We start from the raw sequence: 14,365 nt of genomic DNA on the forward strand, positions 1-14,365 counted from the left end.
CATGCCCAGGTGGCCCAGGCAGCACGCAAGAGACTCAAAGAAGAACTGATCTGCCTCACCAGCTCATCTAGAAATGGTATGGGGAACACTGGGGTGGTTTTATAAGCTCAAATAACCTTCACAAAGGCCACTGAGACTAAGAAAGGGAAGGGAGGGCAGTCTTCCTCACAGACAGATGAGGACATCTGGGTAACACACACACACTGCACTGAGATAGATGAAAATGTGTGTGCATGTGCAAAACCAAACTCAGCCACACAAGTGAGCACAAAACACTGTGAACAACCAGAGTTTGCCCTGGGAATGAGTAACACTGTTCATCCACACATTAAAGGAGGAAAATGTCAGGATCATCTTTATAGCTGTAGTAAAGGTATTTGATAAATGCTCTTAAGCGTAGTAGAAACTCACCAAGTAAAACCAGAAACTTTTAGCCTGTTAAGTTATTCTCCAAACGCTTCAGCAAACAGTCCTCACAGATGAGGTGCTAAAGCAATGCCTTAGGCTCTGTCCTATGGGTCCTGCCCCATGAGCACTGTCCCATGGCCACTGTCACAGCAGGACATGTGGAAGAGTATAGGGAGGCAAGGAACAGAAACCCAGTGTCTGAAAATGGAGAAATGGAAAAACGAGGCTCAGATATGTTATGGCTGTGTAACAGGGAAAAAAAATGCAAAATAAATTAGAAATAGAGTAATTGGTTCACAAATTGAAAATGGAGAAATGGAAAAACGAGGCTCAGATATGTTATGGCTGTGTAACAGGGAAAAAAAAATGCAAAATAAATTAGAAATAGAGTAATTGGTTCACAAACTTAAATTTGTTCTATGATTTTAGAAAAGATGCTTGCGTTTATGTGGGAAAGATGGCCACAGTTGTGTTTGTCACCCAATGAAGAGTATGCAAACAAAAACAAAATTTTGCTATATGTTGCTGGGTGTGGAGGCACATGTCTGTAATTTCAGCCCTTGGGAGGCTGAGGCAGGAGGGTTGCTGCAAATTCAAGGCCAGCCTGAACCTCACAGACCCTGTCTCAAAAACAAAACAAGAACTTTGCCAAACACTTCTGTTTGTGAACCAAACTGTTTGCAAACAAGTATTCATGAACTGAGGTACCACTGTACATCATTGCAATTAAGAGATTTTGGGAAGGTTTCTGAATACAAAAATTAACATGCAAAATCAATGATTTCTTTTTCTTTAAATCAGTGATTTCTAAACACCAGCAAGAGACAATAAAAACTGATAAGACAGGTACAATGCTATCAAGAAAAAAAAATCGAAAAAGAATACATGTAACTCCACTATGTGAAAAACTACAACCCTACCTGAAAGACAGTAAAGATGACAGACATGTCACGTTCAGGGATTGAGGACTCCACATCATACAGATGCAGTTCTTGTTAAAGTGACCTTATGGACTCAGTGAGATTCCATATTCATAAATTTTTTTTTTTTTGAAAAACAAGTTTATTCTAACATTTATATGACACTTTAAAGGCTGTGACAGCCATGGTCACTTTCAGGAATAAGGTGCTTGGCCAAGGCGGGCAGGACTTGCAGGGGTAAAGTACAGACCCCATCATAAGGCAGTGCTGGGAAAGTGGAATTCAACACTCACCTGACATCACAAAACCCTTCTCCATTAGGGTAATCTGAGAGGAACAAAGCTATTTATGAGATATTTAGAATATACATTTTCTTTAAGAAACCTTTCCTTATTATGAGATTGTGATCAATAATAAAATTTACAAGCCAACATCTCACCGAAGACACACAGATGGAATGGAAACATATGCAAAGATGCCCCATAGTTATGTCCACAGGGAAATGCAAACCAAGGCACCAGTGAGCTACCATTAGGGCTCCATCTGAACGGCAATTACAGAGCAGATGCCAGCAATATGCTGTGAGGAGGTAGACTGGACCACCTGCTCACAGCTGTGGACCTCAGAGTGGTACAGTCATATCCAGAAGACCCTTTGGGAGCCTCTTATAAAACAACTGAGCAGTTCTCTTTGGTTGCACCTAAAGGAGCTGAATACTTGCATTCTGACAAGAACCCACTAGTGGGAAGCAACCAAGGTACCCATGAGCAGGTGAATGGAAAACTGGTCTAACAGACAATGGAATTTAGTGTAACAAGAAAAAGTTTTATGAGACATTTTTGGAATTTTCCACTTAATATTTTCCAATCATAGTTAACTGAAATGCAGAGAGTAAACCCATGGTTAAAAGAACACTGTTTATTATGGACACTCTGTACCTTCTGCTCAATCTTGCTCTGAACTTAAAATGTTCCAAAAATAAAGTTTATTTTATTTTTTATTTTTTATTTTTTGGTACCGGTGATCAAACTCAGGCCCTTGCACTTGCGAGGCAGTCGCCAGAACCACTGAGCTAAGTCCCCAGCCCTAAAGTTTAGTTTAAATAGTGGAAATCATAAAGAAAAAAAGATTATCCACATTCATTTTTGTTCATCAAAAAGTACCATCAGAATGGGAAGAGATGAACGTCTTGGGAGAAGATATCTACAAAAATTTAACCAGGAAGAACTGGTATCTAGAGTATGTAAAGAATTCCTAGGAACTGGTAAAAATGGGCAGAAAGATTGGAAATGCAAATTATAACCATAATTAATCTCTATAGCTCCCTCAATTGACAGGAATCAACAGGTCTGATGAAACTGGGTACTGCCAAGGCTGAAAGGTGAGAGCCTCGTGGTTGCTCCCACTCCTGGAGAAGTGCAGGTGGCTTCTGGTCACACTCTTGTGACAGCAAATGCACAGCACAGACGACAGGATAACAAAGAACTGGAAACACCGCAGGTATTTATCAATAAAATAGAATTTTAAAGTACCACAGTATATTCATAATAGAATACTACTGGACTAACATTAATAAAGGGAACCAACTTTGAGATTAACAATGAATGAACCCCAAAACCTTAATACTGAGAGAGAACTATAATGAAATGATGCATATAAACTCAAAAACAGGCAAAATTAAACAGTATATTAAACAGGTACATAAGTAGTGGGGAAAAATATGAAGAGGAGACAAATGGAAACATCACACAAGCCAACTACCATGGAGAGGGTGAGCTATGTGGTCCAGAAGGGTGCGCAGGGGCTGGCACTGGGAAGCCTGTATCTTCACCTGGGTGGTGGTGTACTGGCATTTGCTTTATTATTCTTCAAGTACATAATGGCATAACAGAAATTAATTTACCATGTTTTCATTTAACTTTTGGTAATAAAATACTTTATTAGTACCATTTAATGTCAAAAACACAGTAAATAGTTCCACTGCTAACTTCCATCTTTAGATTATAAGCTACTTTAAAAAAATAGGAGTAAAGAAAAAAATCATTTGATTCTCCCATAAAGGCAAGTGGCAACTTACCGCTGCAAATAATTATTCTTTCATTTTAATACTGTAATTCACTGGTCTTCATAATAAATAGCTGCATACAAAAGGAGACAATGACCTGTAATACTTTGGAGAGAACTCTCATACATCTTCAGACATACTCCCCAAACTTAAAATTTGTAACAATAATTATTATAAAAGTGGATTCATGTAGCACCTAGAAACTTGGAATTTGTAACATTTCAGGCAATATGATTTACTGAGCAAAAAGAAATAATTATTCTCCTGTGAATTTTGAGGGGTTTATATACAAATAGCAGGTCACTTTTAAAAGGTAAAGGTTATAAAAGCTTATGCATACCTTTCACCTTTTTTCCCAATTGCTGGATTGAGCAATTGGCCAAAAGCTAAAAATCCCATGTGTGATAAATAATGTAATAAAGTCCTATCTGAACATAATTTCTTATTCATCTTGTCACACTGATGTAGTACGTAAATTAAAACATCCTGTTTGCAGGGAAAATATTTCTCTGAAGCCACCATTCTCACTTCTGTTAGACTGCCTTCCTTTCTCTCACATCAGACTGATCTTATACCTCATTTGTTTTTCTCCCTCAGTGAAATGCTCTTTCTACTCAAAGTATTATAATAATGCAAATACAGATGTAGCAAATATTAGTGTATTAGAAAATGAAGGATAGTAAATATAAATGAATCCATGCTAAATGAGGAAAGGCAAAGCAGAGACCAAACCCTGCTGGTGTGCTGGGTCTGCACCTTCTCAGGAAGGCCCCATGTATCTATCTGGCTCATAGAAACTTCTGCTCTGGACACAGCTGGTAGCCTGCACATCAACATATCAAGTGCTCTTTTAAAAATATTTCCATATTTACTTCTGTTCATTCAAAGTAGCTAACAGCAACTCGGACTACTAATCAAGAACAAGGTGATATATACTTTATATTCTAATCTATTTTGTACTTTTTACCCATTTGCTTAGGAACAGACCTCTGGGAGCTAAACAACAGTAGGTCATGGAGCTTTATTTCTATCTTGTCAACTGGGTGAGATTTCAGATGCAGCATTTCATTACCCACTGCTTCAGTGAAAAAGATTCTTCTTCATGCTATCTACCAAAGCTGTGGTTTAAAAAGGAAGCAGGATAACTGACATGCTGGTGAGCAGGTGGAGCAACCTGCACACCCACCCCCACCTGATGCAACCACGCTACATAATCCTGAGATTGCAACACAAGCCCCAGGTACGAAGAGACCTGAGGCTGCTTCTAGGGCAAACATTAATTTCCTTTGTTGACTGCTCCGCAGCACTGTACATCACAGAGCAGGCTTTGCACTGAAACACCCATTTTTTTCTTCCTGTAACATGGTGAACAGCACAGACAATATCAGAAAGAATACGAGAAACATGTCTTCTCCAGGACAGGCATGGGATCTGAAAGAGGAATTAAGGCTAAACCCACAGTGCTGGCTTGTGGTCAGACTGCTGTGTGATGTGCTTTGAGTGCTACCCAGCAGCCTCACTGTTTGTCCGGTAGGCCTGCTTGTGAAGGTGCATCTCGATCTCCTCCCGGAAGACCATCATGCCCAGGTGGGAGTGTGAGGCCTCACTCATGGCCTTGGACTGGATGCACATGCGGTACTGCTCTGGTGTCAGCTCATCTGCACAGTGCTTCTCATGCCAGAGGTGGAAAAGACCAGGAACCGGCGTTCGGGCCACAATCAGGTCACTGTGTAAGTACTTCCGATACAGGTGAACGTCTTCTCCACCCCAGCCTTTCACTTCCATGTCGAACCCACCTGCAGGATCAAAGTGCACACTGTCAGTGGCTGCCCGGCCATTGGAGCACAAGCCTGCATCAGACTGACTCAAGTGCTCTGCCTCAGTGCAGTGGCTTGGCCCTATGCAGAGAACCACACGGCGCCCATCTGCTCCTTGACATCCTTCAGCAGCTACCTCAGTGTTGGGTGCTGAGAGCATGAGCAAAAGGTTAACAATCTGAGAACATGGTGCAAACCTCCAAGGCCTGTAGGAAGTCAGTAAAGGAGAAGGAAATATGTATCACCTATACTATCACCACCTTCAATGTTTCATCATTTTCATTCTTTTATCCTCTGAGACACAAGTTTTCCTGGGCTGCAGAAAACTTGCTAGAGGGGAAAACATAACAGAGGGCCAAGCTGGAGACAGAAATTTAGAAAGGGATGAATACACGATTTAAAGCCACAGGAATGAATGAAATTATTGAAGTTCAGAAGGAAAATAAGGGCAAAGCCTAAACACTAAGAAATGCCAATGTGTAGAGGTTAGACAGAGGCATAGACAAATCAGCAAAACAGACTGAGAAGTGACCCCAAAGGAAGAAGAAAAATCCTCTAACAATTCTGGAAAGGGACAGGGAAAGGTAGCCATTCTGAAACATGCCAGGACATCCTACTCTTCTCAACAAGGCTCCATGTCAAGAGAAACCACATCACTAGGAGCTACTGAGCAGCGGGAAGGAAGCACCGGCTCCACAAGCCATCCTGTGCAGGATGAAGGGTGGGCCTGCAGGGACACAGCCTCTGTAAATACTGGACCTGTCTGAGCTGCAGCATGCCCCTCGCCCTACCTCCCACGTCACCCAAGGCTGTGAATTACAGTCCCATCCAGCCAGCGCCTTAAGTTCAGCTTACAACAGAAAAAGTAAAAGGCAAAAGGCAGTTTGAAGAGAGCAAACACCAGACCCAGAGTCAGATTCAGCAGAAATGTTAGAATTATCATGCTGGGAATTTAAAACAAATATGATTAATATGTCTAATGGAATAAGTAGACAACATGTAAGATGAGTAAAATGTAAGTAAAACGGAAATTCTAAGAAGGAATGCTATAGACAAAAAACACTGTAACAAATGACATGTGTCTGATAAGCTCGTTAGAATACTGGACATACCTGAAGAATGAATCTTTGTGTTTCAGCATATGACAACAGAAACTTCAAAGCTTAACCTCAAAGAGAAAAGTGACTGAAAAAAAAAAAAACCAAAACAAAACAAAAAACCAACCAGAATATCCAAGAACTGTGGGAAAACTACAAAAGGTGCAACATGTATATAATGAGGGAATGTTACAGTTAAGCTTGACTGTCCACTTGACTGGCTTGAGAGCCACCCAGGGGATTACTAGAAGGCACTGGGTGTATCTGGGTGGGTGATGGAGGTATGGCTGTGGGGACTATGTCTGGTTTATGGCCCCTTCCACTCAGCCCACATTGTTCTCCTGCTCTGCTTCCTGGCTGCCATGCACTAAGCAGCATTGTTCTACTGCACCCATCTGCCAGGTTTCTGCCTTTGGGAGCCTCCTTAACCATGGACCGAACCAACTGAATCTGTGAGCCAAATAAATCTCTCCTCCTTTAAATTATAGGTGGTAGGTACAGCTATTGGAAATGGTTTGCAGAAGATATTTAGGAAGGCTCAAAGATGTGGCTAGAGAAGCCCTAGAATGCCATAAGCAGAGCATAATAGGCAATTCTGGTTGGAGCTCAGAAGACCAGAATGCTGATAGGAATGTAGACAGTAAAGGCCAGCTTCATTAATTTTCATTTGGGAAGGAAGACTCAATTGAGAATTGGACTCAAGGCCATGTGTGTTACACTCTGACAAATAAACTGACTATATTTTGCCTGTGTCCTAAAACTCTGAGCATGTATTTATTTATTGTTGGGGGTGGGTACCGGGGATAGAACTCGGGATCTTGTGCTTGCGAGGCAGGTGGCCTGAACATGTACTTAAAGGTGGCAGACTAACTTATCTGGCAAAGGAAATTTCAAGGCAGCTCAAGGTTTAAGTTGTGGCATGGTATTGCTGGCTGTTTTTAGCCAGATGTATAGTGAGAATTGGGAACAAAGAGCAGAGCAGAAAATTTTGAAATCTTAAATTTTGGCCCATCAAGGAACCATGTGTAAACCTGGGGCTAAAGGAGGTATGGTTCCTGAAAGACTAGTGCCATTAAAAAGACAACAAGGCTGGAGATGTAGCTCAGAGGCACCATGCCTGCCTGGCAAGCACAAGGTCCCTAGTTTAATTCCCCAGTACCCCAAAAAAGTCAACAAGTATTTTGAAACATGTAAAGATGCCACCTTGAGGGCATCTCAGGAATCAGCAAAACCCCAGTCATTATTTTACAGGTGCAAAAGTATAAACCTTTCACTTGAGAACAGAGGATCTAGGCCCTCTGCTCAAGAAGTGTAGCCTAGGTGCTGGTTCCCTGAGGTTCCCTGGGAATCACTTCACCATGCTCAGCTATCCAGACACTCAGAGGCTATTGCAGCGAAGGTCCAAGGTCATCCTTGTATTGGTATCATCCATGTGATGATTTTCCAGAAATGTAAAATGCAGTTGTTTCTTCCACCAAGATTTCAAACAAAGGCTTGGGAGCCCAGGCAACTATGCTGAAGCTGTGGAAACGAAACTAAAGGTACAGTGGAGAACTCAGGAAGTCAGAGATACCAGAAACATGGAATGTTTGCCAAGGAAAGCTGCAGGCAGTGAGCAGAACTAGCTCAAGACAGGACAGGTGGGTTGCAAGTGAGAAGGCCATAGGTATAGGGCTGTCCAAGCACCCTGGACCTCACATCTCACATCATGTGGCCCAAAAGAACTACAGGAACTACAGAACAGGGAACTACAGGACTTAATGTTTGCCCTGTTGGCTTTCTGTCTTCCTTTGATCCTATTTGTTTGTTTTTTCCCCTCTATCCTATCCCTTTTTCTCCCTTTTGGAATGGGAATGTTTAACCTGTACAATTATATTTTGGTAATAACTCACTTTTTGAATTTTACAGGGTTTCACAGGTAAGAGTTTGCTGTGAATCTTAGAGGAGACTTGAACTTTTGAGCAGTATCGAACTGTTGAGACTTTGGGGGAAGGGATTATTCCATTTTCAACTGTGTGTAGTATAGCTAGTTGTTATCATGTGAGGCTGAATTATAAACTTGCTAATTGTCCTATTTGGAAATTAAGTATGGTTTAAAGAGACATGTTTGAGCGACAAATTAACAAAATGTAGAATGTGTCAGTTAAGCAGGATTGTCAATTTGATTGGCTTGAGAGCCATCAAGAGATTAGTAAAGCACACACTGGGTAGGTCTGGGTGGGTCATAGAGGTATGACTTCGGGGTCTATATCTGGTCCCTGGCCCCTTCCTCTCTGGCACTGCTCCCTTCCTCTGCTTCTGAGCCCCCATGAACTAAGCAGCTTTGCTCCAGCATGACCCTCCACCATGATATTTCTGTCTTAGAGCCAGTCAACCATGGACTGAACCCTTTGAAACTGTGAGCCAATATAAATCTGTCCTTTAAGTTGTGAGTGTCGGGTATTTTGTATCAGCAATGGGAAAGCTAATAGATAGAGGAAACAGAGAAAGGGACAACCTCTATCCCAAGTGGTATTGTTACCTTCCTCACCAGTACACTAGACATACCACTAGTACAGAGGCTTTACTCTAGACAGGTAGGCAGAGAATACTGGGGTCCCTACTGCTACTATCCAGTACCCACTTATACCACAGGGATGTCACCTTGCTTTATGAGAAGTATACTACTGTTGTTTCCAGTTTCAAGTAGAAGCTCAGAAATTTTGTTCCGAGGGAAGAGAAGTCCACAAGAACACACTGCTCCATGCTCTTTTCAAAAGAACTGACTATATCTGAAACAGTATAGGGAAGGTCAAGATTCAAGAAGGGGGCTCTTGAAAATAAAGGGTTTGGTCACGAGCATTTAACAGGAGGATGGTAAATCCATGAAGACAACAAGCTAAACTGTAGGCCAGCTAGGTTACAATGAGCACCACAGAGAGAGACAGCTCCAAACTAACCTCAAAGACTGCTTTCAAACTACCCCTTTAAAAAATTCAAATTAATTGGTCCAGATCTCAGAGAAATTTATATCCCGAGAATTATCAAAAAGAAGACAGCAATTAGTGAGTAACCAGTGGACCTGACAGTTGAGAGTGATACCAATAAAGTCACAGAAAGAGGTCAAGAGAGCCCTGCCAAATGCACTGTACACAAGAAGAGAATGCATGTGCTCTGAGAGTGACAGCAGAGGCTTGACATTGGCAGGGGTGAGAGAGGAGGGAGAAAGAATTCACCAAACCGTTCAAGCATATCAATATGGGAATAAGGAAAGACAAAGACAAGTCCTGGAAGCAGGGAGAGTCAGTTACCAGAGTTGCCACAATATATTACCTAAAACAACCCCCCCCTTTTTTTTTTTGGTACTAGGGATCAAACTCAGGACCTTGTGCTTGTAAGGCAGGCGCAGTGCCACTGAGCTAAATCCTTGGCCCTTCAATTTTCAAAACAGAAACCACACAGCATGCAAAGAACAGGAAAGTGTGGTCATTCAGCAGAGAAAAAGCAGGTGATGGAGACTGTGGTAAGAGGGCCAGGTGTTTTCTTTAACAGACAAAGGTTCCAAAGCAATCATTACAAGAATATTCACAGAATCAAAATAACTCATGCTTGAAGAGTAGCAGATTGTAAACTGACAGCGTCTTATCAAATAGAGACTATTACCAAAGACACAGATATTACACATACATATTATTACTACATATGTGGAAATGAATGGAAATTCTGTAGTTAAAAAGTATAATAAAGGAAACGAAAGATTCATCAGAGCAATTCAACAGTAGATCTGAACAAACAAAGGAAAGAGAAAAAGTGAAGACAAATTTATGGACACAGCAAGCCTCTGATGGAAAATGGAAGAACAGACAGAGAATGAACTGGGCTTCAGAGAAATGCAGGATCCACAGGGTGCATTGACACACACACAATGAGAGAATCAAAGGGAGAGAACAATGAAAAAGGAGCAGAAAAAATATACAGACATAATGGCAAATAATGAAAAATATTATTGTATATATCCCAACAAACCCCAATAACCCAATTTAAAATGGGCAAAAGAAGATATTCCACTAAGCAAGATATATAAATGGGCACTAAGCACATGAAAAGATGCCCATCATTATTAGTCATCAGAAGAACTAGTCAAACACAATGAGCTGTCACTTCACACCCACTGTGACTGTTAGAAACAAAAAGATAAGTGGGATGCTATTTATGAGGATGCAGAGACATCCGGCTGGTAGAAAGATAAACCTGGAAAACAGCACAGCAGTTTCTCAGAGGTTAAGCACAGTATTACCATGTGACCCAGCAAGTCTACTCTAGGTAGAGAGCTAGAAGAACAGGAAACCAACATCTACACAAAAAGGTAAGCACAGGAGTTTCTAGCTGGAGTATATGAAACAGCTGAAAAAAGAGAAAGAACCCAAATATCTGTCAAATGGATAAACAAAATGTGGCACAACTATACAAAGGAGCATTCTCTGGCTATAAAAATGAATAAAGTACTGACATATGCTACACCATGGATCAACCGTAGAAACATTACCCTGAGTGGAAGCAGCCAGGGATAGAGACCACAGACTGCATAGCTGTACTACAGTGACTTCCCGGAAGAGGGAGGCAATGTCACAGAAGTGGATTAGTGGATGCCTAGGTCTGGGGATGAAGGGGGCTGGCTGGAAACAGGCATGGGATTTCTTTCTGGGTGATAACATTCTGAATTTGACTGATGCTAAGTACACAACCCAGGTAATGGGTACATTTTAGATTGATAAATTTTATGATATATGAATATGTCAATAACTTTGTAATATAAAAAGAAATAAGGAACTCCAAGCACTCAAGATATACTAAAATGCATACAAATCTTTTTTTTTTTGTGGTACCAGGGATCGAACGTGGGTCCTTGCGCTTGCGAGGCAGGCGGGGGAACCACTGAGCTGAATTCCTGGCCAAATCTATTTTTGAAAGACACTGTTTTATTAAGCAAGATCAGGGAAAAGGGAATTAGTTTAATTTAGTAAGCCTTTTGTCATTATTTCCTAATTTTCCATAACTCATGTATTATGATAAATAGCTAAGGTGGAGAGATTTCCAAAACAAATGGCTATGAAACTAAACCTCACATGGGCCTAGAATGTACACAGGACAAATTCTATGACTCTTATGCTGTGGAAAGAGAGAGAGTAAATAAATCAAGAGACACGCACTGATTTCAGCCTGCTTCCCTAACCTGGTCTCCGTCTGGCACTTTATTTCTGTGGGGAGACTGACACTGGGGAGGTGACAAAGGCAGTTTAGACTCTTCCTCACAGCTTTGGGCTAGGGTAGAAATCTAAGCTAGTGACTCCAAGGCCTAACCTCCCTCTTCAATCAAGTTGGAAAGAGCAGCTCTTTTCCTTTGTCTTAAATATGGAGATTCTGCGTAACAGTCCAATAGACAATAAAAAAGGGGTTCATCTCTAAAAATTACAAAAGTCCTAAAACTAAAACTAGATAATCCAAGATAACCTGCAGCTGTAACAACCTAGCAGCACAATAAAGTTACAGCAAGATCTTTGTTTGAGGCAGATCTACGCAGTATGAGCTGGCCACGCACTCACTACGTAGTCCAGGCTGGCCTCATGATCCTCCTGTCTCATCCTCTTCCTCTAAGGGTTGGCATTACAGGCATGTGCCACCATATCTGGATAGGGAGGTATTTTTAAGAGTACTCCAAACAACTGCAAATATGGTAACACAAACAAATGTCTTTAAAAATTAGCAGTGCTTTGATTTTAAAGGAACTACTAAATCTCATATTATACTTGCATCTTTATGACCTCATCTTAGCTAATAAAATAACATTATAAATTCACTTTGTCTCTAACCAGAGACACTTATAATTTGATAGGAAAACACTCAAAAATCTGACACCTTTTAGAAAAATGCCATATGGTCTAGAATACATAAAATTCTATCCTTAAATTTGAGGCATACTTACCAATAGTTAGAAAATCTGATCGATACTGACAAGTCATTCCAAAGCCAAAATCTCGCCAAAACCCAGAATCTTTTTTATGAACCTTAAATTAAAAAAAAAAAAAAAAAAATAAAAAAAAAAAAAAAAAAAAAAAAAAAAAAAGGAAAATTCAATTTAATCCCTTAAGAATTAGAAATTTATTTTTGGTGCTGGGGATGGAACCCAAAACCTTCTCAGTGAGCTATATCCCGTTGTTATTTTTCATTTTGAGACAGGGTCTTGCTAAATCACTAAATTGCCCAAGTGCATTTGAACTTATGCATACAAGTATGCAACACCAAACCTGATTTAGAACTTTTAATAAAAAATGAAACAAGTTATTTTCCAAAGGATACTTTTTCCTGTCATTTATATGACTGATAAAAGACTACCATCAACTGGGCATGGTGGTGTATGCCTGTAATCCCTGTACTTTGAAAAGCTGAGTCAGGAGGATCCAAGTTTGAGCCCCAGTGATTTGTTTGACTCTGTTTTGAAACAACAAAGAGGCTGGGGATATAGCTCAATGCAAAGGATCTGGGTTCAATCCTCACTATGGCAAAACAAGTCAAAACAAAAATCACATGTACTTATTAAATCCTTATCAAATAAAAATAGCCATCTGAGTGACCAAAAGATTTTCCTCTGGCAAGTGAACTCAAGCCTGTATATGCTGAGGTTATTCTTGGTCAACACGCAGGGGCTCAGGAGAACGAGAGACATCAACTCCAAGCAGACCTAGCCGGGTGCCCACCCAGCACCCACAGACTGCAGGTCCACCCTGAGGGATACCTGGAGCGTAGGGACGCTTGCGTCACCACCGAGACAGGCTCCCCTGCCTACTGTCAGAGCTGGCCCACTAACTGGCATGAAACAAATTCAGGCCGGCAAGCTGTGCACATTTATTGCAAACCGTTTGTGGCTTTCACAACAGTGAGCTGAACAGTTACCACAGGGCTGTGTGGTCACAGAGCCTGAAACGCTTCAGCTGGGCTCTACAGGGTACGCCACTAACCTTGGGTGTGGGACACAGACACAAGGCTCAGAACTACCTGTGCTTTTCCATCACAAGGGCAACCAGCTTTAGGCTGTCCCTACTGTGCCTTAGCCACTCTGGGAGCCCAGCAGTTGTTCTGCCAGGAGCCACCTCCACAGCCACCACTTGCTGGTTCCTTTTTGTCCCTAACATCCCTTCTCAGAAAAGCCTGATTATGCATGTGTGCACAACTTGGGCTGCTTTAATGATATATACACCATTTACTACCTGATTTTATGTTGTCTTTTTATCATAACAAGTTCCTGTAAGCCATTACCAAGCCAATAGGGTGCTAGCTCCAGGGTTCTCATGAACAGTGCTGGGTCCAGGAGAGACCTACCATCTGTGCTGAACTCAGACACCAGAGGCACCTATGCCATGCACAGGAGCAGGTCCTGTGGCACACTGCCCATCCTTGCTGCCAGCTGTGCATATGCCCTGCCCCCCCATGCAGCCCAGCTGTGCCACTGTCTGTGCAGAGGACACCATGAGCTAACATGCAGACAAAGTAGAACAGTGCCGGGCATGCGAGACACTAGCCATTGATATCGTTAACAGTCACCTAAAATGTACATGATACTTCTATTTCCTTCTCATCTATGCTGCTCTAGTTACACCTCAGCTTCTTTCCTCTTGCGCCACAATATTTGCTGCAGCACTGTAATTCCCCACCACTGTTGTGCTTGCACCGCATGGTGTCAGTGTCTGTGTGTAGCTACTATGAGGCTTCAGTGACCTGCTCAGGGGAACCTGGGCATGGAGCTCACCATGTGTGTGGCTGATGGCTGAGAGTTTTTTGGTGATGCTGGGGATTGAAAGGCTGTGATTTTTAAAAGCAGTAATTTCATGGCAGAAAAAAGTATTTATACAGCTGTTCTGATTTATTCCTAGTAAGGTTGACTACTTATGTTCACTGTAATTTTATTTTATCTGGGTGCTATTTACTGCTCATCCAAGTTTAAACATAAGTAGGGGGCCAGGCATTTAGCTCAGTGGTTCGAGTGCCTGCCTCACAAGCGCCAAGGGCCCGGGTTCAAATCCT

General features: G+C 41.6%; 1 protein-coding gene across 2 annotated transcripts in view; it reads right to left on the reverse strand.

The window, feature by feature from the left end:
* Positions 1 to 2,595: 2,595 nt before the first annotated feature.
* Csgalnact2 (chondroitin sulfate N-acetylgalactosaminyltransferase 2) overlaps positions 2,596 to 14,365 on the reverse strand; it is a 39,351-nt gene continuing 27,581 nt past the window's right edge. For both annotated transcript variants that reach the window (XM_010622459.3, XM_010622458.3), the window contains exons 7-8: positions 12,270 to 12,351; positions 2,596 to 5,189 (exon numbers count right to left, since the gene is read on the reverse strand). In XM_010622459.3, coding sequence (XP_010620761.1) covers positions 4,897 to 5,189; positions 12,270 to 12,351 — 375 coding nt within the window. In that variant the 3' untranslated portion in view covers positions 2,596 to 4,896. The remainder of the gene's footprint in view (positions 5,190 to 12,269; positions 12,352 to 14,365) is intronic.

This window comes from Fukomys damarensis, unplaced genomic scaffold (assembly GCF_012274545.1).
Source record: "Fukomys damarensis isolate Sample0158 unplaced genomic scaffold, DMR_v1.0_HiC HiC_scaffold_1, whole genome shotgun sequence".
NCBI lineage: Eukaryota > Metazoa > Chordata > Mammalia > Rodentia > Bathyergidae > Fukomys > Fukomys damarensis.